The 24,264-nt window shown below is 41.4% G+C and overlaps 1 protein-coding gene across 1 annotated transcript; it reads right to left on the bottom strand.

The window, feature by feature from the left end:
• Window positions 1–300: 300 nt before the first annotated feature.
• LOC306940990 (apolipoprotein B-100-like) lies at window positions 301–16,294 on the bottom strand (the record flags this gene model as incomplete). The annotated part of the gene is made up of 31 exons (XM_079526291.1): window positions 301–1,272; window positions 1,498–1,684; window positions 1,901–2,012; window positions 2,124–7,502; window positions 7,591–7,955; window positions 8,062–8,171; window positions 8,254–8,417; window positions 8,606–8,778; window positions 8,909–9,113; window positions 9,527–9,645; window positions 9,760–9,939; window positions 10,033–10,238; window positions 10,346–10,513; window positions 10,905–11,108; window positions 11,208–11,387; window positions 11,495–11,690; window positions 11,798–12,009; window positions 12,105–12,251; window positions 12,467–12,575; window positions 12,695–13,142; window positions 13,252–13,337; window positions 13,433–13,557; window positions 13,654–13,806; window positions 13,958–14,105; window positions 14,263–14,408; window positions 14,519–14,631; window positions 14,904–14,930; window positions 15,178–15,203; window positions 15,356–15,421; window positions 15,747–16,008; window positions 16,243–16,294. 31 exons carry the CDS (start codon window positions 16,292–16,294, stop codon window positions 301–303), a joined length of 11,040 nt encoding a protein of 3,679 aa, XP_079382417.1.
• Between the last annotated feature and the right edge of the window lie 7,970 nt (window positions 16,295–24,264).

The raw sequence follows: 24,264 nt of genomic DNA, 5'->3' as shown, positions 1-24,264 counted from the left end.
CGTGTATGCAGGCATATGTGTTGGCAGAGGTAGAGAAACCCAGGAAAGTGCAACCTGCCTGCATATAGCGAAACCTACGTTAGGCAAAATGTAAAGTTCTGATTCAATAATTACTTGACACATTTGGATAATAATAAAAGAGCCATACAAAATTAAATAGTAAACTGGTTTTATTTCATACTAATATTGCAGAAAGGTAGATAAGTAGGATAGAATACCATATCTGTTGATACATATATAAATATAGCTGAATGTCCGAAATTGTTATTAGAAGGTAGTGTTTTAGTCCTTGACAATCGCTCACTGGCGGAGGTAGAATGGAAGGTCAATCTCAAGCCTTCCACCCTCAACCTTCACGTACTCCTGGAACTCGACGTTGCTTAACAGGCCCACCACAGATCTAACAACCTCCATGATGTAATCAATGGTGGTATTCAAATACTCCATATCCACAACAGTGTTGGCCTGATCCATGACATTCTTCAGAAGAGTGACAAGGTTGCCATAGAAAGCATTGATGTAAATGGCAACGGCATCAAGGATGTCAGACTTCAGGGTGTTATCAACAAAGTCCTGAGCTTTGTCAACAATGACCTTCAAGGTCTCGCCCAGCTTCTCCAAGATCATGTCCAGGCTTTCCACGTTCTTAACAAGATCCACAACCTGGTTAAGGATGGCCTTCACTGTATCTCTTAGTCGATCAATCATCTGAGCTCCGGACATGACATCTCCGATGGGCATGGTGACTTGAACGTTGCTCAACATGTCAACCATGGTGTTGAAAGTGAGCTCAGCATTAACAAGCATCATCTGGATGGCCTTATCTAGTACAGCGGCAATGGTACCGGTCAGTTTCTTGAGGACCTCTGGGAGAGTGGTCATCTCATCAGAGCCAGGCAGCTTGAACTGGGTTTCCCTCAGGAATTTCACAGCAGCATCCAGGAAGACCTGGGCAATCTTCTGGTACTGAACGACGGTGTTTCTGAAGAGAATGGAAAGCTGGCTGAGCTCTGCAGCCTGGTTGTTGACGGTGGTGTAAGTCTCCTCAACCAGATTGACGATGGCACTCTTAAGTCCGGTGACGTGTCCAATGAGCTGATACTTCTCACCAAAGTCGTTCAGGGTAGAGACGATGGCGGGGAGCCTCTCCTTTAGTCCGTTGATCACAATTTCAGGGGCCTCCATGTTGAAGGCAACATACAGATTCATCTTATCGCCTTCCTTTGCAGAAGCTCTAATGATGAAGATGTCCACATCATCCTCTGGCGCAGACTGGTAAAAAGAACAGAAGAACAAATTGAGCGGTCTTTAATCATCATAATTTGATGATCACATTTGTAGTTTAAAATAATACATTTCAAAGTTTGTTGTTTACCTGGTATCCTAGTTTATTTTAAGTTTATTTAGTAGCTTATTCCCTTAATCACTCTGGATGAGAGCCTGCTAAATGCTTACATTGTAAATTGTTTAGACAAAATATGAATGTAAAATACTCACAGCATAACGTCCATAAAGTCTGCCATTCATCTGAGATAGCACCCTGCCCTGGACCTGAAGACCAAGGACGCCAGTTGATGGGGTGGAGAGAGAAGCAGTGACACCATCTCTGCTGGCAGCATAGCGGAAGCTCACATCGGTGAAGGTGGGACTGGTGATGTCCATGTTCAAGGTGAGGCGGCCGTCACTGAATAGAGAAATAACCATTAGAAACTAACACAAGATTATCCATATGGATAGATAATTACTTTTTTACAAGTAATATTTACCTTCCGTCAGTTTCGCGTCTCTTCCTGATATGGAGAAAAAAACAGGAATGTCAGTGTCTGAATTGCCTAAGAACACCGGAAATGGTCAATATAAAAACTAAATCAGTTGGGATGCTTCAGACAAAAGTGGGTACCTCATAGACTGGGACAGAACGTGCTGAATGTCCATGGTAAGGTCAGCATGGGTCAATACAGCCTTGCCAGTCAGGGACAGGGCAGCATTTTCAAGGCTTACAGTGACGGCAGCTATGGAAGCAAATTGTTTTAAAATGAATAACTACATTTGAAATATTATGTATGTATTTAATAGAAGACAGCAGTGGCATTTAGTTTTATGAAGACAAAATAGGCACTCACAATCAAGGTCATAATCCAAGATGACAAAGACTGAGGTAGCAGTGGACTTGAATGTCACTTTGAAGACAGGGGCATCACCCTCCAACTCAGCTACTAGGCTTGTGGTGTACACTGGAGTTACAATCTTGGCATTGGCAGAGATCTTTTGCTTTGGGGCTGTCAGCTCAACAATGGTCTTCTCAAAGATGGTGAGTTCACCCAGGCTGCTTGGCTGAGACATATCAATCTCAATATCAGCGGTCAAGGAAGAGGTAGGTGCAAGGTCCATTGTAGCCTGGATAATATGCTTTCCATTGGTGTTGAAGTCCATGACATTTGCCTCGTTGTTGCTAGCAATCTTCAGCACTGCATACACACGGCTAAGGGAGGCCTCAATAGCCAGGCTTTGATCCAGATCCATCTCCAGGAGCTTGATTTCACCCTGGTTGAGTCTGGTGTTAGCAAGAACCTTGATTGTGGAGCGCAGGCCATCAGCGTTCAGGTACAGATTAGCCTCATTATTAAGAGCTGCCAAAAGTGGATATTCTTCAAACACTGTGCCCTCAATATTTACCATGTTGGTTGTCTCCACAGAAACATCCTCAAATGTTCCCTCCAGCTTCAGACTGAGGTCTGCCTCTGCCTTTCCAACAGCCTTGATAATGGGCAAATTTAAATCACCCTTCAGCTTCAAGGTGGAGACGGCATTTGCCTTGGTCTTGATGTCCGCAACCAGGTTCTGGTTGGCTTCCAGGTTGAGAATGGGTAGGGCTAATTTGCCAACAGTGGCTACAGAGACAGCAGCTTCGAAGGTCTCGGGATTCACAGTGATTGTACTCTCATGGGTACCCTCAATATGGAGGTTCTCAAGGGACAGAGAGTTGGCCAGCTTGATTCCTCTTCTGGTCGTCAGGCTGGTGGTGCCATCAAGCTTAGCCTTCAGGCTCTCAAACACAGAGGCGGTTGTTGCTCCCAGACGGAACACAATATCATCCTCATTGTACAGTCCAGCTTTAAGTTTGAGGTTGATAATGGCAGACTTAAAGGACAGCTCTGTGATCAGGTTACCCACAGAGGGAATCTGAATCATACCCATCACATCAACAAGAGGGGCATACTTGCTCTTCTGGTACACAATCTTGGTTGCTACAGCAACATTATGCTCTGTGGTAGTCAAGATGTTCTTCAGGCCTGTAAGTTCATATAAGTTCAGATCACTGATGGCTGGGGTGCGGATGTCAACAAATGGCAGATTAAGCTCAGGTATGCTGATGGGGGTCGCCAGGATGTCAAGATTACCCTCACCATCTACATCAGCGAAGATACCAAACTCCTTCTCATTGTTGTTAATGGTGACATTGTAGAACAATTTGTACTGATTGAGACGTGCCAGAGCAACAGTGTTGATCTGTTGGGTGTCAGGTTTGAAATGAGCTGAGTAATCATTCTGGAGATCCAGTTTGGCAATCAGACTATCAGTGAAGCTTAACACTGTGTTCCCCTTGTTCTGGAAATCAAGGACAACTTCAATGGGACGGATGACAATGTTGACTGCATTAGAGAGAACTCCGCTGAGTGTGCCAACCAGCTCTGTGTCGTGGGTTGCCTTCAACTCAATCTTCGAATCATAAAGGTTGACATTTCCAGATGCTACCAGAAGGCTGTTCTTGACAGCTGGGCCCTCTGCCTCAGAGCGGGCATCAAACTTGAAATAGCTGAAGATGACAGAGTCAGCGTTCAGGGTCTGTTTCATCTTCAGAAGAGCTGTGTCTGTATCACTAGTGAAAGTCAGCTTGGCAATGTTGGGATTGATGGTGAAGAGCAGGTCACTCTTGTGGACTCCATCATGAGAGTTGAACTTGGCAGTGCCTCCATTTCCAACAGTCAGGGTAACGGTGGTCCCCTCCTGGCGTGCAACAACCTTTTGGGTCAGAGAAGTTTCACTGGTGATGGCAATGATTGGGATGTTAAGCATGTGAGAGTATGTGGTGTCAATTGTGACAGACAGGCCACCTGCAGTGGCAAAGAAGGCTTCATTCACAAGCTCTGCAGTGTAAGGTGAAGTGGTGGCCTTCACTGTGGTCTTAGCTGAGGCCTGGGCTGAGAGGTCTTTAAGAGTTACAGATGCCTGGTGCTCAAGCTCAAGGACAGAGTGAGTAAACTTAAGGGTCTCAGCAACAATCACATTATGCGCCTCAGGGACAGCAATGCGGGCTGTAGAATCCAGGTTGAAATTGAGGATGTCAAAGCTGGGAGATGTTGCCTGGGAGGTCACAAATGCTGTCACCTGAGGAGCATTCTCACCATCAACGGAACTCTGCAGCTCAGCAACATTTCTGATAGTGTAGATGGGGGAGTTGATTCTGATCTCACCATACAGTTTTCCAAATGCTGGCACCATGAATTCAGTAGGGATGTTTGGCAGCTTGAACTCAGGCATCTGGAGAGTCTCAATGAGCTTCTCAAAGGGGACTGCAGGGATGACAGGGAATGAAATCTCTGGAAGGGTGATCTCAGGGAGTGAAATCACAGGCAGGTAGTGCATGTTCAGCTGCTCCAGGTAGTTCATGACAAAGTTGACAAACTCTCTGATGGCTTCAAGTTTCTGGGGGATTTCGAGTGCCTTGATCAGCTCATTTACTTTAGCGGAATAAGCAGAAATCATCTGGTTGACCTCATCAGCAAAAGCATTGTAGTTGAAAGATTTAAGGTACTGTACAATGTTGTCAAGGTACTCATTAATTTGCTCAACCACTTGTTTAATTTCTGTGGCTTTCAGATAGTTGATGGCATTTTCCAGTACCTGCATGATCATAACAGGCATGTCAATGGCCTTCAGGTTGTTAGCTAGAACTTGGACAGTTTCATCAATCTTGAACTGCTTGATGAGCTCCACAACCTTTTCTAAGATAGCCTCTACCTTCTGTTCAACTTCAAACTTGACGATCAACTCTCTGAGTTTAGCAACAATTGTGTTTAATTTTCCAATGATGTCAAACTGTTGGATCAATTCTTTGAGAGTTTCAACTGTTGTACCAAAGAGGTTTGTTGGAAACTGTGCCATCAGTTCTTGAATGTAGGCATCCAGGTTGAGGGATGAAATGTAGGTTTTCAGCTGTTCAGCAAACACAGTAATGTCAAAGCTGGCAATGAACTCCTTCAACTTGCTGACAACCATTTCTAGCTTAGCCTTGACATCAAACTGAACATCCAGATCACGAAGGAAGGAAAGGCTACTTTCACTTAGCTTCTGCAAGTCAATCTGTTTGATGACCTCTTCAATGGCATCAACCATGGCAACAATCATATCCCTGATATTATACTCGTCAAGGAAAGTATTCAGCTCCTGGTTCAGTCTATTGATGACATTCTCAGACAAGGTGCCACTTGCAATCATTTCCTTGGTATAAGAAATAATTTCCTGCATGCGGGAAGCAATTTCTGTAAGCATTTTCTCAAGAACATCCTTCAGGTTCATCAGGGAGGCCTCCAGTTCTTCAATGGTGATAACATATTCCTGTGTGAAATCAATCAGGGTCTGCTTGAGCTGCACTGCTTTGCCTTCAATATTCAGTTGAGAAACAAAGTCACTCACATACTGAGGAATAGCCTCGATCTTAGCCTTTATGTCTTCATTGTTGATGTAGTTTTGCAGTGCTTCTGCCATGCTCACAAACACGACCTTGATGTTTTCAAGGAGAGCTGGGAAATTCTCAATGAAAGGCAACATAATCATGTGGCTCTCAGTGCTCTTATCATATTTAAGGAAGCCAGAGATGGAAAACTCCTGGTTTTCACTGGAATCAGTGTTGAGAAGGCTAGTAATGAGGGTGTTGGACATCTCCAGTCCAAGCCTCTCAGCATTGTTGTAGGCATTAACTTCCTGGCTCATCACATGGTTGTTCATCTTAGATTTCAGCATCATTGTGGCCTTCTGTTCCTGAGGAGTCAGCAATGCTTCCATCTTGTTGTCAACAGTGGTCTCAATGGAGAAACCATCATCCAGCTGCTGGGTCACTGAGGCTCTGCATTCATTTGAGGTGACAAGGGCCAGGGGCTGTGCTCTAAGGAGGAACTTGCCATAGAGCTGGCCGCTCTGCTTGCCATAAAGGGTCAGGTCGCCATCAGCATTGAACATGGCATCAAGGTTGAAGTCGAAAGGAATGATGCTAGTGCGGACGGTGTGATCATAGCGCATGGGCTGAGAGTTGAAGCGGGCATCATTGGTGAGCCTGGCAGCAAGTCCAACAACTTCAAGTTCGGTGTTCTGGTTCATATTGGTTCCAAAGACCTTTCCAGTAGTGCTGCACTTAGCACTGGCAGTCACGTCAGCATAATTGATCTCATAAGTGTGCTTGATCTCCTCTTCACCATAGGTGGCTTTCAGGCTTCCAGTCAGGTCAATCTTGTAAAGCTCTGCCTTCAACTCAGCCTCATTGATGATGTTGGCAGCCAGCATTTTCAGGTTGTTATTCACATTTGCAGAAGCGGTGTAGGGCTTCAGGGCAATGGTGATGTCATGGGTATAAGTGGCATACTCACTGACGATGGCCTCAGCCTTGGTGTCGAAGTCAAGGCTAGAGAGAGTGATGGTCAGAGTGTTGGCATTATCAACCTTGATGTCACTCACTTCAGCCTTGTTGATAATGGACAGCTCAGCCAAACCCTCCTTGTTTATTTTTAGAGTTGTTTTCTGAACAGCCTCATTTTCACTAATTTTCACAGCAGCATCACTGCTTAGAACCAGACCATTGACATCAAGAGTGGAAGTAAGCAAGGAGAAGATGCGGCTTTCAGATTGGTCAGCATTGGTTTCCATCTTGATGATGACTTCATCTGTGGCAGCAGAGACCTCAGCCTGGTTACGTACCTTCATGCCAAATACAATAGTATTTGTATCGCATGTCAGGGCAAGTTTGTTCTCCTTGAAGGAAAGCTCTGCAGCTTGGGTCAGCATGTCCTCAAAAGCATTAGTGTTTGAGGCAACATGGAGCTCACCATTGATAAATGTGGCTGCAATGGTGTTCTGAGCCTTAAGAATGGTGGAGTCAATCTTCAGAGAGGAGTCGATCTTTGCTTCTGGTTTGAATGGGAAAACTGCAAAAGCTTGGGTAGAAATGGTGTTGCCATAGATGGGTCCAGCTTTGATGGATCCCTCAAGGTTGCTATCAGCAGAAAGTTCTTCAGCATTGAAGCCAACCGTGCCAGTGTGTAATAGCTCAATTAGCAGGCCAAGAGGACTTGTTGCTACAATCTTGCTGCTGGACTTGACACTGATCGTATCAGTGAAGGTTCCAAGTTCCATGATGCTCACACTGGCTTCAAGAAGTTTATGGGTCACAGTAGCTTTCATGTCTGCCTTGAGAGAATCAGATGGAGTGCCAACCAGCAATCCAGAGCCTGAAACAGGGAATACAGTGCATTTGTGAGTTTTAGACAAAACTGAAAATCTTTAATTGATTACTGTTACTGCTGCAGAAAATGTTACCTTCAATCTTGAGGGACAAGATGTCTACTGGGGAAGTTCCCTCCATTTCAAACTTGGCTGAGTAGGTTGGCGTATCAGCAGCGTCTTTGCCGAGAGCTGCAGAAACCTCTAATTCATACAGGTTGGTGCTTGCTTTAGCTATAACCTCAGCCTTTCCAAAGACAGGAACAGAAATGGTCTCAGGGACAAACAGCTCTGGGAGGGGAATTTCAATGGAGGCAACCTCCAGGCCAAACTGGGGCAGTGACAGGCTTGGGGTGGCCAAGGCAGGTGGGAAGTTCAGGTCTGCTGTTGTTGACTTTCCTCCAAAAGGCAGAGTGATGAGGAAGCGTTCATTGTTGAAGTTGTAAGCAGCCTTTGCCTCGCTGCCAAAATAATATAATAAATAACATTATAGGAACACATATTTTGTAATACTCTTTATTCCTACCCTCATGGCTAGCAATTTTTTGCCCAAAACATTTTACTTACGCATTGAAGAAAAGTTTTTCTGGCATTGTAATTTCAGGCATGGCAGGTATCCTCATGTAGGTCATGTATGGGATATCAGAAACATATTTGTCCATGTAGTTGTTGGTTGCCTAAAAGGACACATTAGTACAGTTTTTAGATATCCATTCATGATGAAGTGAAGCATAAAGTGACATATGGGTATGGTTTTACCTCCACAGACATGGTGATGATTTGACGGACCTTCATGTCAGTCTGTCCAACCTGTATATCAAGAACTTCATTGATAATCCTTTCATATGCCTCAGCATTGGGGAGCAGTTTCTGGATCTGAGAGTTCATCTCAGACTTGACCTCAGCCTCAATCTTGCTGTCATCTACAAAAAGTTATTTATGTTAGTTCCACATAGAATATATGCAAGTATCCTTTTGCAGTAAAGTGATGAATTAATCTTTAATAATTGGGGGTATTTTTTTTATGTACCCAAGCTAACTGATGTGATGAATGGGGACTGGGTGCAATAATGTTGTGTAAAAGATAAGGGGAATATTATTTATATCATACCATATTTCAAGGCAATCTTCTGCAGTGAGGTGGTTTCTGGGAGCTTGATGTCACTTGTGAGCTCTAATTCCAGTGTCTCACCACGCTTCAGGTTGGCCGTGAAGCTGGCATCAGCCTTCATCAAGGGAACCAGCAACTGGAGCTGCAGCATAGCTTCCTCCACCGTTGCCACCCTAAGAAGGGGAAATCTATGAGTTAATGGTCTCATACCAAACATTGATGAAGTATACAGATACAAATACAGTATACAAGTATACTGATATTTGTTTCTAATATTTACTCATGTTTTGATTGATTTCATACTTGGCACGGGCAACCAGGGAGAGCTGAGGGATGTTCTTGTTGATCAGGTCAAGGGAGACTGCGTAAGCTCCATTGCCCTTGGTGTTGGCGTCAACGACACCCAGCCTGAATCCAGCCTCCAGGTCGTAGTCAGGGATCTGGAAGTCAGTAGTGAGGACATTCTTCGCCCTGTTGTACTTCACAGTTGCTGTAGCCTCACCTGCACCTGGTAAAGGAAAAAATGCCTTCAGCTGTTTACACTATTATGCAGTCATAAATAAGTTCATGACAAAATGTGTGGAGTATTTACCTAACGACCATAATTCAATATCAGTTGCAAAGACTACCATAGTAGCAAATTGCTTGTTTTAGGTTTGACTATGTTGACTAAAGGTATATTACTGTAACAAAACTATGTTGACGTAATAGTAAGGGAAATCCTAGTGGAATATTCTTTTCTATATGAGTTTTGTTCCAGTTCAAAACTGTGCCTGCAGTGTAAGCCCCCACAAACAAACATGTTTGTGTATAATAAATGTGACAATAAGAACAGCTCCAATGTAAGAGAAATGCCATTACCTCCACTTATTAATAAGCTGTTTTATAGCTTTGAAATCATTATTTGCTGAATCTTGTTACCTTCCGCCGTCAAGACCATTTTCACGATGTCAACCTTCTCATCCTCTGTGACGAGCTCATAAGTGATGGTAGCAGAGTATTCAGTCACCTCGCCAGTAGGATGGAGCTCCACAGCCAACCTGAGAGATAGATCCATTTTACGATTAATTTGACTTAAATACAATACAATTTAAAAGGCATTCCATTCACGAATGCTGTTCTAGCATTTTACAAGTTTCAGGGCTTTCACTTACTTGCTGTCTCCGGTGAAGGGGAAGTAGGGGGTTTCATAATTGTAAGCATCAGTGTACATCAGGGAAGTGCAGTACTTCATTCCAGCGAAGAAGGGAGTGCACTCACTGACATCAACCTTGTCCTCCACCATAGGGGGGATAGTTTTAATCTCAGCACCATTCACTGCTACAAATGTGTTTCTGTAATTGAGAAAGAAGAAAGTTTGGATTGTTGCATTTACAGGAATTAGATTCCATATAGACAGTTTGCGTACATAGTCAGTTGAGGCTTACGTAATGCTGATGAGCTTGGTAGGATTCTTAGGAGCAGGCATGGTGAACTTAATTTCACTACTTCCCATGGAGATCTTCGCGCTCAGTCCGCTCTCATGGAAGAGGTTGGTGTGCATCTCCAGTCCAGTGTTGATGTACTCAGGAATGAAAGAGCCGATCCGAGTCGTAAACTCAATGCCAGCAGAGGGCATGAAGGCAATCTCGCTCTAGGGGGGAAAAAAGTGGTCAGCCAGCGATGGGTTATGAGAGAGATACCATATGTAATGGTACATCTCAATATTATTCATCTTTGTGAAAATGAGAATATTTTTACCATGTCACGGGCAATGTTGAGTCCACCCTTGATACCAGGAGTGAAGGTACCAGACAGGGCAATCCTCAGAGGCACACCAGTAGCAGTGGGCAGGAAGAACTCATTGTCCATGAAGATGTAGTGAGCGAAGACTTCATTGTCAGCTTTAGTCATCAATCCCTTCATCAACTGTCAGGAAATAGAAGTCAGTTCAGCATGGCTTTTGAAGAATACGTCATATGGGATTTTTTAATTTAGAGCACTTATGATGTAAATCGTTTGCCAGCCAAGTCTATGGACTTTAATGTTTGTTTAGGGTTTGTTTAATGTTTGTTTTTAAATGTGAACGTAAGACATTGTGGTCGATATAAATACCTCTTGTAACTAATTTTGTTTCATACAAGAAACAAGCTAGGATCTTATTCATGCCCCGAAAAAACGCCAAGAATGCCTGGGGGGCACGCCACCCCACACATGACGCCCCGGGTAGGCATGTTTAAAACAAACATTAAAAGTTCATATACTTGGCTGCCACCTCGTCATGTAGCAGCGAAGTCTACATGGATGTAAGTTTACTTACATCCATGGGGAGCATCTTGAGCATGTTATCAATCATCATGGCAGCAGAGTAGGCCATCTCCTCCATGTCACTGGTCTTGAGATATCCCAGCTCATTTCCCAAAAGTCTCAGGTAAACCATAGCCTCAGGGGTCTGCTGGGCTTTCAGTTCAGTCACCAGTTTGTTAAGGTTGCGTCCGATTTCTCTCATGATGTTCTGGGTGGCCTAAATATATACAAATAATGAGATGATGACTTATGAGTATAGAAATTATAATAAAGTATGTAAGTAGTAAATTAACATCCAAACACCTTTGTAACTTACCTGTCTCTTTCGTCTGTCGTTCCTTAGAGCGGGGAGCAGGTTCTTCAGGACCAGGCTGACCTCCTGGGGCATTTTGTCAGAGACAAAGTACATTGTCTTCAGCACTGTGTCTGGGAAGAATCCGTGCTCTCCAAACAGGGCCTCAACAGTTGGCTCAAGTCCGGTGCCCTCCATGCCGAACTGGAAATGTATGAATGTTCGTTGTTAGTGTGACAATTGAAAGGTGAGTTTGAATAACTGAGCAATCCATTATTACATCTTACAAGGAAACAATCGGTTTTATTTACCTCCATCATGTCAATGTCATAGCCAAAGGCTTTCAGGGTCATCTCAAGCATGACCTCCTTGGGCAGATAGCTGGCACCCTCAAAGATCATGTTGCCCTCCACAGATCCAACCTTGTAGTTGCGGGAGAACTTGGTTGGGTCCATGACAGTTCCAATCTCATTACCTTGCAGGGCATCGAGGATCTTCTGTCTCAGCCTATAAGAAAGTTAGATATACTAATTAGAGTTAAGCATTAAATGAAAGATGAAATCCTCTTACCCACAGCTCATGATGCATATTTAATATTAAAAGGCTTTACTTACTCTTCTGTCTCGGGCTCAGTTGAAGACAAGATGTTGGTAATATGGGAGATGACAAAGCTCCTGGCTTGCTGGTCAGGTTCAATAGGCAGGGCAGCAGCCAGCTGGGCGAGTTCACTTGGCTGGGGGTCTTTCATTAGCACCAGGTAGGCAGCAACACGCTTCTGCAGGGGGCTGGCGCTGTCCAGAAGCACCTGCATGAGAATCTCTCTGCCCTGTGACAGAGAAATACATCCATCATTGAAATAAAAAATAATCTCTATTACTTCTGTAAAGTCTTAATAACCGTGATAATGTATGTATGACTTGCCTCCTCAGGGACAGGGGTCAGCCTGAAGGCCTGGATGGCAGCTTGCTGAACAGCAAGGGATGCAGCAGGCTGGTTCACACACTCGATCACAGCAGTCCTCAGGGCAGGGCCGGCAGCGCCCATGGCTGCAGCCATGTTTCCAATAACCTAAAGTCATGAAACCATTGATGAGTTTGTTCTGTTATCTACTACCTTGTGAAGTAAAGTTTTGTTCCCTCAGCCAACGCAACATTAAACAAATGTACTAGGCCTATGTGTTGTTTTTTTAAGTGGTTGTTTGAACAGACTGTGAAGACGAATATCCTTTGGGATAATAACGATTATTATTATTAAGTATAAGTCTGTTAGAGATAACCACTCACCCTCAGAGTCATGAAGGCATTGTCACCAGTGCAGTCACCCAGCTGGGAGCCCATGAAATGAGCAACAGCATGGATTTCAGGGGTTAGTTTGCCTTCAGCTTTGTAGAACCTATTAAGGAAATAACATTGAATTGAACATGAATGTGGCAGTTGAGTTATCTATTGTGTAACACAAAATAAGCTAGTACTAACAGTACTAGTAAGTAAGTTCAAGACTTGTTTCCTCACCTCTTGACAACATTGCTGAGGGCATACATGATGGTTTTGCTGGGCTTGTACTGAGCCATCTCCAGCATGTCATTGATCAGGAGGGGAGAGGGGTTGGACACCAGTCCTAGACCAAACACGGTGGCATCAACCTCAACAGCGGAGCTGTCGTAGGTCCTCAGGATCTGCATGATGGCACTGCTACACTCAGGAGTACCACACTGAGCCAGAACCTGGTAGCTGAGTGAACGGGACACCTCAAGAGCCTCGGGAAGGGCAGCGCTCAGGGTCTCCATCTTCATTTCACGGACCACATCAACCAGCACGTGGAAGAGATGGGCCCTCCTCTGACCCTCGGTCTCAGGCAGATGAGCCAGTTCTCTCAGGAGAACCAGACCAGCATCCTTATCCTGGATAACACTCTTGTCAACAGGAGTCTCCATGTTCAGACCCTTGACAGTGGCTGCATCTATAGTAAACAGAGAGTAAACAGTTGAAAATGAATTGATGAAAAAAAGAAAGTCAAAGAAAACAAAGAACATCCATAGGAAAAAAGATAAATGCAAAGATCTCCTTACCAAAGTCAAAGACTCTGTCGTTGTAAGCAGAAACCTCCAGCAAAGTCAGAGACTGCTTGCCAACATTGGTAACACCATATTCTCCCCTATGGGCAAACAACACGTAGTTAAGATCTATTACATAATAGATGCATGCGAAATCATGTATACTGTGAGATAACCGTGTATATGGTTGACTTACTTGTGAGAGAAAGGAATCAGGATGTGGTTCTCAGTGCAGGCACCAGAGGTCATGTGCATGTTCTCATTGTCAAACTTGTAGTTACAGGTCTGGGAGCTTCTGACCAGCTGGGCAAGAGGGTAGTGCTGCAAGTAGATAGTTATTTGTATTAGCCTATTTCTCAGACTCACAGTATGGCATTTTACAAACAAGCAAACAACCACATTGCTTGGATGTCTTACCATGCCAGAGATCAGAGCCAGGGGGCTGGTGTGGTCTCTCATGGGGACAAACTTGTCACATTTGGACAGATCCCTGGTGAGGCTGATATCAGTAGCAATGTCCTCTCTTTCATTGACAGAGTAAGAGGTACTGCATTTGCCATGGATGGTGGGCTAGGAAGAATGCAGAGAAATACAAATTTGATAATTCTTCCCTCAAATATAAAGTATAAAAAGAATTCTTCATGCTGGTAGTGTAGGCTATACAAGAATACACATGTGGATGCCAGCAGTGAGGTATAAATTAAAGAGCAGTTTAATGTACCATGTTCTTGTTCTTTTCCTCTTCCAGCAGAGGCACGGCCAGGGCAGAGATGATACCTCTCTTGATGTTCAAGATTGTGGACGTCTCACCCTCCTCAGGGTACAGTTTGACATCGTACTCACCCTCAACCACAACCTTCAGAGGATATCTAAGAAAAAAAAGAAAAACATACAAGAGGACTTACTATCAAGAATAACTTGAAAACAATTGTATTGCTTTAAAAGTGTTGTACGACTTATTTTAATTGCAATCATGTATTCAGTCACATAAAAACATGTACAGTATGTGCTGGTGGCATAACTTACTTCTCCATTTCAGCAGCAAAGGCCTCAGAGCTGGGTGCAGGGACGACTACAGCATTGCCATCGGCATCCATGTCGACCACCTCACTCAGGCTACAGCCTGTGGTGCGGACGATGAACTTGCACATCTGGGGCACTTCAATCTCCACCTGTGCAGGTGTCATTTTAGCTTTCAGGATATTACGAGGAAAGATATACATGAACAAAAATGTGTACTTATGCTTAAGTAATATTTACTATATATATATGCATCGTGTACCTTGCAAGAGCCCTTGGGTCCATTGCGAAGATTTGAAGCACCGTTGATGGCGTTCAAGGATTCGGCTTCATAGAGGTATTCATATTTGTTGAATGCTTTGTACCTTTTGTTCACTGTTAAAAATAGATTATTTTATTATTATATAATATTAATTACTGTACGTACAAGTATTTTCAGCAATTCAATAGGGTCATAGTTGTATGACTGGTTAAATTATTCGCAGATGTCATTTGTCAGAATTAATTTGTCCGAATGGATAGGCCCTTTACGATGTAGAATCTCATTTTCAAGGGGGTCCTGGTTTTATTGTTAAGTCAACAATATGTCTATAAAAATCTATGTGTGAAATCTATGTGGAATATGTTTAATAAATATAGGAACGTACACAGGCATGATCCCTCCTCTTGGGCATCTATAAGGAAAACACAAGAAGTTTAAATGAATAATGAATGAATAAAGTTTAACACAATTAAGTAAAATAACTAAGTACATTTATGTTTTTTTTCTTTTAAAGATTTAGAATTTGTTACAATTTTCCATTTCCATCATTTACAGTATATAGTTACCTCAAGAAAATCTGTTGATTTGATGAAGTTTGAACTCAAAATTAAACTTTTAACTTCTAGTTTTACTAGTTTACAGTTTGACATCGTACTCACCCTCAACCACAACCTTCAGAGGATATCTAAGAAAGAAAAGAAAAACATACAAGAGGACTTACTATCAAGAATAACTTGAAAACAATTGTATTGCTTTAAAAGTGTTGTACCACAGTTCTTATTTTAATTGCAATCATGTGTTCAGTCACATAAAAACATGTGCAGTGGCATAACTTACTCAGAGCTGGGTGCAGGGACAACCGCAGCATGGCCATCGGCATCCATGTCGACCACCTCACTCAGGCTATCAAATTCACAACATTACAGTTACTAGTTGCATTGTCACACAGTAATGTAAATTGACTGAATTGAATCATCATTGACTGATTGAATCAATAGAGGGTATGCAACATCATCATCATACCCGGAAGTTATGTGGGAACGCCTAATACTGAGTGGAAAAAAATACTTTCTGGCCTTGACAGCCCATACTGTACATCCAAACAGAAAAGTCCTATCTGATTGATTGCATTAAACAATGTTAAACTCACTTTGAGTTTAACATCGTTCATAACGCAATCATGTGTTCAGTCACATAAAAACATGTATGTGCTGGTGGCATAACTTACTTCTCCATTTCAGCAGAAAAGGCCTCAGAGCTGGGTGCAGGGACGACCGCAGCATTGCCCTCGGCATCCATGTCGACCACCTCAGCATTGCCCTCGGCAGCCATGTCGACCACCTCAGCATGGCCCTCGGCAGCCATGTCGACCACCTCAGCATGGCCCTCGGCAGCCATGTCGACCACCTCAGCATGGCCCTCGGCAGCCATGTCGACCACCTCAGCATGGCCATCGGCATCCATGTCGACCACCTCACTCAGGCTACAGCCTGTGGTGCGGACGATACATTTGTATGTTTTTTTTTCTTTTAAAGATTTAGAATTTGTTACAATTTTCCATTTCCATCATTTACAGTAGGCCTATATAGTTACCTCAAGAAAATCTGTTGATTTGATGAAGTTTGAACTCAAAATTAAACTTTTAACTTCTAGTTTTACTAGTACAATCAGTGAATCAATTTGGCATTAACTGCAATATTTAATGCAATTACAAAAATACTTACAAGCCAAGGCAAGTGTGGTTAAAAGCACCAGGCAGAGCTTTGAGTTCCCCATGATGAGATCGTTGAAGCTCTCTCCTTATGAGATGCTGAGTACTCGAGACTGAGACTGAAGCCTTGGTCTCAGCAGAGGTCTTTTATACCCATGGTTTTCCATATGAAGGGAACGTGGGAGTCGCTGTACAGACAGTGCTGTTCCAGCTCCAAAGTCCCCTCCATACGTGTGGACTCTGGAGGGACAAAGGCAAAGTTTCATAAGTTTCATTTTAGGCTGATCAAGCCTGCACATATATGTTCAGCATTGTGTAGACAGCACTTGACCGCTAAGACTATGTTTATATACCATTTTAACATGAAATAATAATTCTGATACACACGGTAATATTACAATGCCTGTTTGAGTGGTTAAGTCACTATGTTGAACATTATGGCAGTGATGAGAAAACATAACGTATTATTAAGGCCCATGACCTGCTTTGGTCTTATTGCATAAATCTGGTCTACTTTCATAATGTAATACATAATATTTCATTCAAATTTAGTAAGGGGATCTCTCCTGTTGGTTCAAGTTTATGATTCATACCATTGCTCATAGTCAATGCATCTACAGTATAGCAACAGCTACCAGCTAGGTCATTGAGTTCAGTTCAGATCTGCATAGGTTATGTCAAACTGTATGTTTAAATTCTGACTAATACACAAAGTATTTAATTTATCTTATTTATGTATTTATTTATATATTTACTCATGTGTAATCTTATATGCAAATAACTGGCTTAACCCGTTTAGGACTGAGGCCGTTTCTAAAAACACCTTCTAAATCCCGACCTAAGTGTTCTGAGAAATTTCAAGTAGGCCTATTTAGTCAAAAATGACAAAAATGTTATGTTGCTACATACTGTACATAGCAACAAGAACCTCATAAGGGGTTCCTTCCTGTCTTGAAGGGTAAAAACCCCAAAGGGGTTCCCATCCTGAATGGGTGAAAGGGATATTTCATTTTAAACGTTTTTGGGGTCATTTTAATGTCTACTCTGGCTTTTTGTGCATCCCAGACAGTTTTTAAGTTAATTGATTCAGTATTTGATATTCATTTTAACAGACACACTCCCCTCCTATAATATACTATATAAACCCATTGAACTTAAAACTCAATTTTAACCATGTTAGACTCATTGAAAACAGTACATATCCCAGGTTCTGGTGACTTATATTGCCCTCACCCATTAAAAGCAGGGCCAAATTAGCCATTGGGCCAGTGGGGCTGTGGCCAGTGGGGTTTGAGCACCTGACAAGAGCTCATGGGGACCTTTATTGGCTATCGATTTTGTTAAATTTAGGTAAAAAATTTGATAAAAACACGAAATCTGCACGCACACGAGCTATGGGGGGCCCAAAACATTGGTGCACATTCTGCTCACAAAGATATTCATCCATCCATCTTCAACTGCTTATACGTAGTCGGGACGCGGGGGCAACGGCTCCACCAGAGAGCTCCAGACTTCCCTCTCCAGAGCAACATTTAGTAACTTCCTCCTGAGGGATCCCGATGTGTTCCAAGGCCAGTGAGTTGATGCGATTCCTCCAACTGCGCCTTGGTCTGCCCCGGTCTCCTCCCAGTGGGACATGCCTCGAGGACCTCCCTAGAGAGACGCCCAAGAGGCATCCTAACCAGATGCAGGAACCACTTAAGCTGGCTCCTTTCCAAGCGAAGAAGTAGCGACTCTACTCCGACTCCACTTCTACTCTACTCCTGCACACAAACAGAAATGTTATATTTATGCCAGAAATGTTCTAGTGAAACATCCCTTTAATAATCAAATTCACAACATTGCAGTTACTAGTTGCATGTCACACAGTAATGTAAATTGACATCAATAGAGGGTATGCGACATCATCATCATACCCGGAAGTTATGCGGGAACGCCTAATACTGAGTGGGAAAAAAATACTGATTGATTGCATTAAACGATGTTAAACTCACTTTGACACTCACTTTATGCATGCGCATACATCACAATGGTGATGAACAATTTGTGAGGATCTTTTGGTGCATTAAACAAGCTGTATTAAAATCTGGGCACTTTATGTATGGGCAAAGCGAGATTATTGTACTTATATATTGATGTTAAACCAAAAGCCAAAGTATATAGTGATGTATGCGAGTCTGTGTATAGAATGTCTATGTTGCATTAAGTGGAATATTCAACAAATTACCAAAAAACAGCTACAGTAGAATCCCCACTTTACTTGGTAAATGTTCATATCCATTATCCATATACTGCAGTAAAATCAGACACAACCAAGAAACTATGAGGTTTTTGTCCAATGGCATTGATAAGGAGTAATTACATTAAACTTAGTTATCAAACACCCCCTTTTCCTTAAAAGATGGCTGATAAGGTCATATGTAGGTTTTATACACCACAAATCTGTTTCATAATGCAATAATATTTAGTTCTATTTTCAAATGACACATTGGGGAGTAGCTTTCAATAAGGGTGCTGAAACAATTCAATATCCATTTGTGCAGTCAAGGCAAGTCAAGGCATGTAGCAACAGCTAAAGGGTCATGGTTGTGGGTTTGTTGGCATAGATCAATGCTACTGTCTGTCTGAACATGTCTGTGTTGTTTCGAAAATATTGAACCAATGGAAAGTATTAAAAAGTGCTTTGGCGAAAACCACCTAACTCCATTGGATCCTCAAAGTATCTGCCAAACCACCTAACTCCACCCGTTTAGCCATCTTTTTTTTTTTAAATAAATCAGTGCTATTGAACACCCTTTATATCTGTGTGTTGGTTAAAAATATATTGAACCAATGAAAAGTATTAAAAGGAGTTAAGAGGTTTTGTCCGAAGCACTTCTTAATGGTTCAATTCATTGGTTCAATATTTTTTTAACCAATGAACAACCAACAGATGTAAAGCCTGTTCAATATCATTGATTTATTTTTTTTAAAAAACAGCGACAATATATTATATTTAAAATGTGTCTAATATGCCATTTTTTCTTTTTAAAGCATCTTTGTAAATACGGTTTCTTCTTCTTTTTAATCAATAGAAATGTGCTATCTTGCCTTTCAAATAACTGACATTATAGTCAAATTAAAATTAACATGGATATATAGGTCTGTACATCACAAGGGAGCTAAACAATTTGTGAGAACACTTTGGTGAATTTATTACACACGCAGGCTTTATTAAAATCTAGGCTTCTATAGTAATGGTCGTCTGCGCAAGATGATTGTACGCTGAATATTTAAGCCGTAAGCGAAAGGTATGTGTCTGGAATAAGGTTCATTGGCAAGTATAACACAACAAAAGGATTGAGCATAAAGTTGAATATTCAACACATTATACATTATATTGGTGATGTTCAGAACCATCTAGTAAAAGCAGACTATGAAATTAATCATATAAAGATAAGACACACAGACTTATTTGTGTATGTATCAAAAGTTAAAATTAGCTATTAGATATCTCATTGAGCTGATCAGTTGAAACACTTTTTATCAGTCCATTTTCCCCAGTAGTTACTGCACTTTGGCTTTGTATGGCATACATTTGCGACACATGAACTGGGACTTTTGTCCCTGGGCATTGATAGGGAGTAATTACATCTCTCTCTGGGTTGTCCTCACAAGTCTGCTCGTTATCATCAATTGGACTACAGTCTCTATCCTTGTGTACACATGAACGTGCTTACATTGAGGTTTTTTTTACATGTTCTTTGACATGGCACGTGTCGTGTAGCAATAAATTATTGATCAGACTCTTTTATTGCAAAAAATGTTTGAGATGCATGGCTGATATGGCTTGAATCATACCTTCCATTAGCCATTGCTTTTTTCATAGAAGCACTTGGTGCTCTTGGATGAATTTATATGGTACAGTAGGCCTTCCCAAGTCAGTTTCAAATTTATATTTAAGAGGTTGAACTAAATCAAATAACCAGTGTTTGAAAAAGTGACAACCATTTATACAAATAAATTGTCGTAAACATAGCTTACAAATAATCAACATTATGGCAATTTAAAGGATAGCAGTGATTTCTGGTTTTCAGAAAAATTGAGTATGGCACAACTATATATCTGAGAAATATTAGATGATGAAATTTGGGCATTGATTTATTTCCTAATTAATAGTTTATGTATACAGTTTACATAAGCCTACATGTAGCATTTTAATAGAACTCTTACACCATTAGAATGATCAATCTCTAAACTACAATGGTCTATATACCTCATGAAATTGAAAACTGTTTGCTTAACATGAAATATTTTTTCTTTTATTGGGATTTATATACACTTTAGTCCCAAGATGTATAGGTCTATGCATCACAGTCGTCTGAGGACGACCTAGAGAGACAGGGCCAGTGACAAATTAACTAGTGTTCTTATGATAAATCTGCTGGTAGGTGGAGGCAAAGCAGATTGTAAAAGCCTTGACAAACCCAGAGGCTGGAGCAGAGGCTGATGTGACCATGTACTGAGAGTCGCTCTGGAATCTGGATTAAGAGTCTGCTAAATGCCTAAATTGTAAATTGAGAGGACTTAATTGCTCCATGACTTTGACTATGTCTGCGGGAAGACCAACAGTTGTCACAACTGGAACCAATTTTAAAAAGGCAATTTTTATTATATACTGGGAATAAACATAACTTTTTATTTTTTTTAAAGTGGGGTATTCAAAGATAGTACTGGACTAAAAGTTGAAGAAATGGATAGTCTTCAAAAGACAGGTAAACCCTAAACTGGATGACATGCATATAGGCCTACTCATAGTGTACCATTTTGTTAAATGGACCTTAATTGGACCCTTACAGGTCGAAACGTTGGTTTCTGTTAATAAACTTCCAGCATCGTGGCTATGAGTGTGCAGCCTTTTCTTCTTTTTTCATTGTTAATTGGACCTTAATAAAGGGCAACTTTAGTTTTTTTCATTTGCTGCTTTCTTTCGTTTTAGCGATTTTAGCTATTTTTGACAGGGGGTGGGGGCATTCGAACATGGGGCTAAATATGTATTTTTTTACAAAATTGTATAGCGATTTCTTTTTTTATTATTTACTATAGTCCTACTAGACCCCAGGAAATTACATCTGGCCATGGGATCACAGGATCTACTGAATGTGAAGGGGGTACTATAGGGGGCTGCGTGTTGTTGTTCATGACTCAACAGGTCAGTTTGTCACCCCTTCACATTCAGTGATCTTTTGTGGCCAGATGTAATTTCCTGGGGTCTAGTTGGACTATAGTAAATAATAAATCGCTATAAAACTTTGTAAAAAAAATACATATTTAGTGTTGAAATGTTGGAAATGCATGTTCGAAATGTTCGAAAAAAAAGAACACTCATCTTATACAGTACTTTCTCTAACAACCTAAAACATGAACCTTGGTTGAAAAAAACTAAAGTTGTCCTTTAACCTTTATTGATCCCACTCTGGAAATTCAGCAGACAATGTCAATACAAGCATGGATGGTAATATAGAATTATTCATATCTGACATATTTCCTTTCACCACCAGATGGCAATCCCCAGATAGAGACCAGGTAGCAAACAGGAGTGTATTTTATATATCAACAGGGCAATATAGACCTACTTACACTGGCATTGATATTGCGTTACCGTTAATTCTGCTTGTGTATTTGATTAATTGATGCTTTATTATAGCTGGGTTTTCACATTTGTTTTTCCCCAGGACACATTTTAATTTTAAGAAAATACATACTGTATGGAAACACATCGATATTACTAACAAAAATCCAGAAAATTACATGTGGACCTTTTGATGATTGTCATAATGCAAATGCAGTCATAATAGATGTGGGTGTACAATCATCAATTATCAGACACACAATACTTAAAACAGAGAAGAATAAGCAAAGAGGAAGAGAAGTAGGTCAAGTTTAAAAAAAGAAGGGGGAAAAAAAGAAGAAGAATGTGGGACTGAATTTGTAACAGAGCTTTATTGGGTACACAGTACACTAGCCGAACGCAAACGGAAATAGAAGCCTGGGTACCGAGGCTAGGGTTACACTTGCTCCCCAATAAGGGTACAATATCCACACTGCCAGTTAGCAAGATGAGAAATGGCCAAGAAAGATACTGTATGTCCCTTTTATGCCCATATGGAGATCTCTATATGTGCCAATATCCCTTTATGCTCATAAGGAGTTCCCTGGGCCTGATGTCATCAGTATATGCCATAATAAACAGGAAAGAAAAACAAAACATAACTGAAAATATATGTGGGAAAAGCAGTCTCTGTCTTTACCACAGGGACACAATAGGGAATCAAAATCTACTACCAATTCAAAGCCACAATGAATGAGATTTGACATCAGGACAACAAGTGCAAAGAGCAACACTGAACGGAATGCCAAAGTGTAAGTTAAGTCACTTGCTGTATATCTGGTTATGTTACCACCATTTAAATTCATGTTTAGCATTACTCTTTCATCTTCTAGTTACATTTTAGGCCAGCTCCAAGCTGGGGGTTACATATATTGGACCCTGACTGACTAACCAGCAGGCTCTTTCTGCCTTGTTCCGCCTTGTTTATGTTGAGCTAAAAACATAATTTTTGGGGGGAAAAAATAAAAAAAACATGATATGCCCATGTAGTCACCATGCTGATGTTCCTTTTTACTGACACCAACTTTAAAATAAGAATTGAATGCACAGACTATCAATACAAAGCAACTGAAAAACACATAATTTCAATGGTAGTGGATGGAAAGAAAGGATTTTTGTCCAACCACGAAACGGCAACCAATTTGTGCGAAGAGGGGCAGAACCACGGGCGGGACTTGACAAAAGGTGAATTATGCCTTTCTCTTAAAGAGTGCTCTGCACATAAGCACTATATATATACTCCCTTCCGAAGGAAATTGCCAAACTGTTATATATTTTGAATAGATTAAACATTGATGGCCATGTGACACCCTCTGAACTCTTTCTGCACCTTGTCTTCACTGGTTCGAGACCAAAATATGACATGGGCGATGCTAGGCTAACGGCTATTATAATTGTTATTTGGTGTTCAAAATTCAAGATTGTATTTGTTATAACCCATGGCGAACAGGATTCAAATTAATTGGTTTCAGCTCCTCAACATTTAATTGTAGTAAAAAGATAAATGAAAAAGAACAGCAATAGTTGGAATATGCATGCACAGTTTCACAGATTTTTTTTGCGGCATTTTGTACAAAACGGGCCACTCCTGAAAATGTGGAAGTCAATCTATAGTCAATCAGGATGGAATATGAGAAATCAAACAGACTCGTCTTGTTCACATGATTATAGAGATCATGTGTAGTAGTGTACCGATTCGTGTGAATTTTGGACAAAATCTGAAGGAGTAATTAAAAAGAAAATGTTTTACAAAAGTTGGCATTCTGGTGGCGCTATAAAGGGCACATGTGAAAGATGCGGGGCAAAGGTTTTTCTAGGGAGTGTGCATACAAAGTTTTATACAGATCGGTGCAGTTACAGGTAAAACACAAATAGGCCAATTAAGTTATAGCGCCACCATGAGGCTGATTTGAAAATGTTCAAGTGGCATTTCTTCCTCGGCCTAGTGGGAATGTGCGTGCAAGATTTCACGTAAATCACACGATGTGTTCATGATTTGCGGCATTTTGTTCAAAACGGAGCACACCTGCAAACTTTGGAAGACAATCTTAGCCAATCAAGATGGAGTATGAAAATTCTGAAAGACTCGTTTCATGGTTATAGAGAGACTGTGTACCAATTTGCGTGATGTTTGGACAGAATCTGTAGGTGTACTGTCAAAAAATGTGTTTTGCAATAGTCGGCCTCCTGGTGGCGCTATAATAGGCCCATGTGGAAAATGTGAGGCAGAGGTTCAGCTCTGACATCCAGGGAGTGTGTGTGCAGAGTTTGGCTGTGAGCAAGCCAACGGTGCCAGACATTAGCTGTCCACAGACGGACGGACGGACAGACGGACGGAGTGCAAAACGGACGGACACACGGACGGACGGAGTGCAAAACATCTAC

This window comes from Electrona antarctica, assembly GCF_951216825.1.
Source record: "Electrona antarctica genome assembly, chromosome: 17".
In the NCBI taxonomy this organism is placed as follows: Eukaryota; Metazoa; Chordata; class Actinopteri; order Myctophiformes; family Myctophidae; genus Electrona; species Electrona antarctica.
The sequence above is the reverse complement of the archived record's forward strand: the minus strand, read 5'-3'. Positions and strand labels throughout refer to the sequence as shown.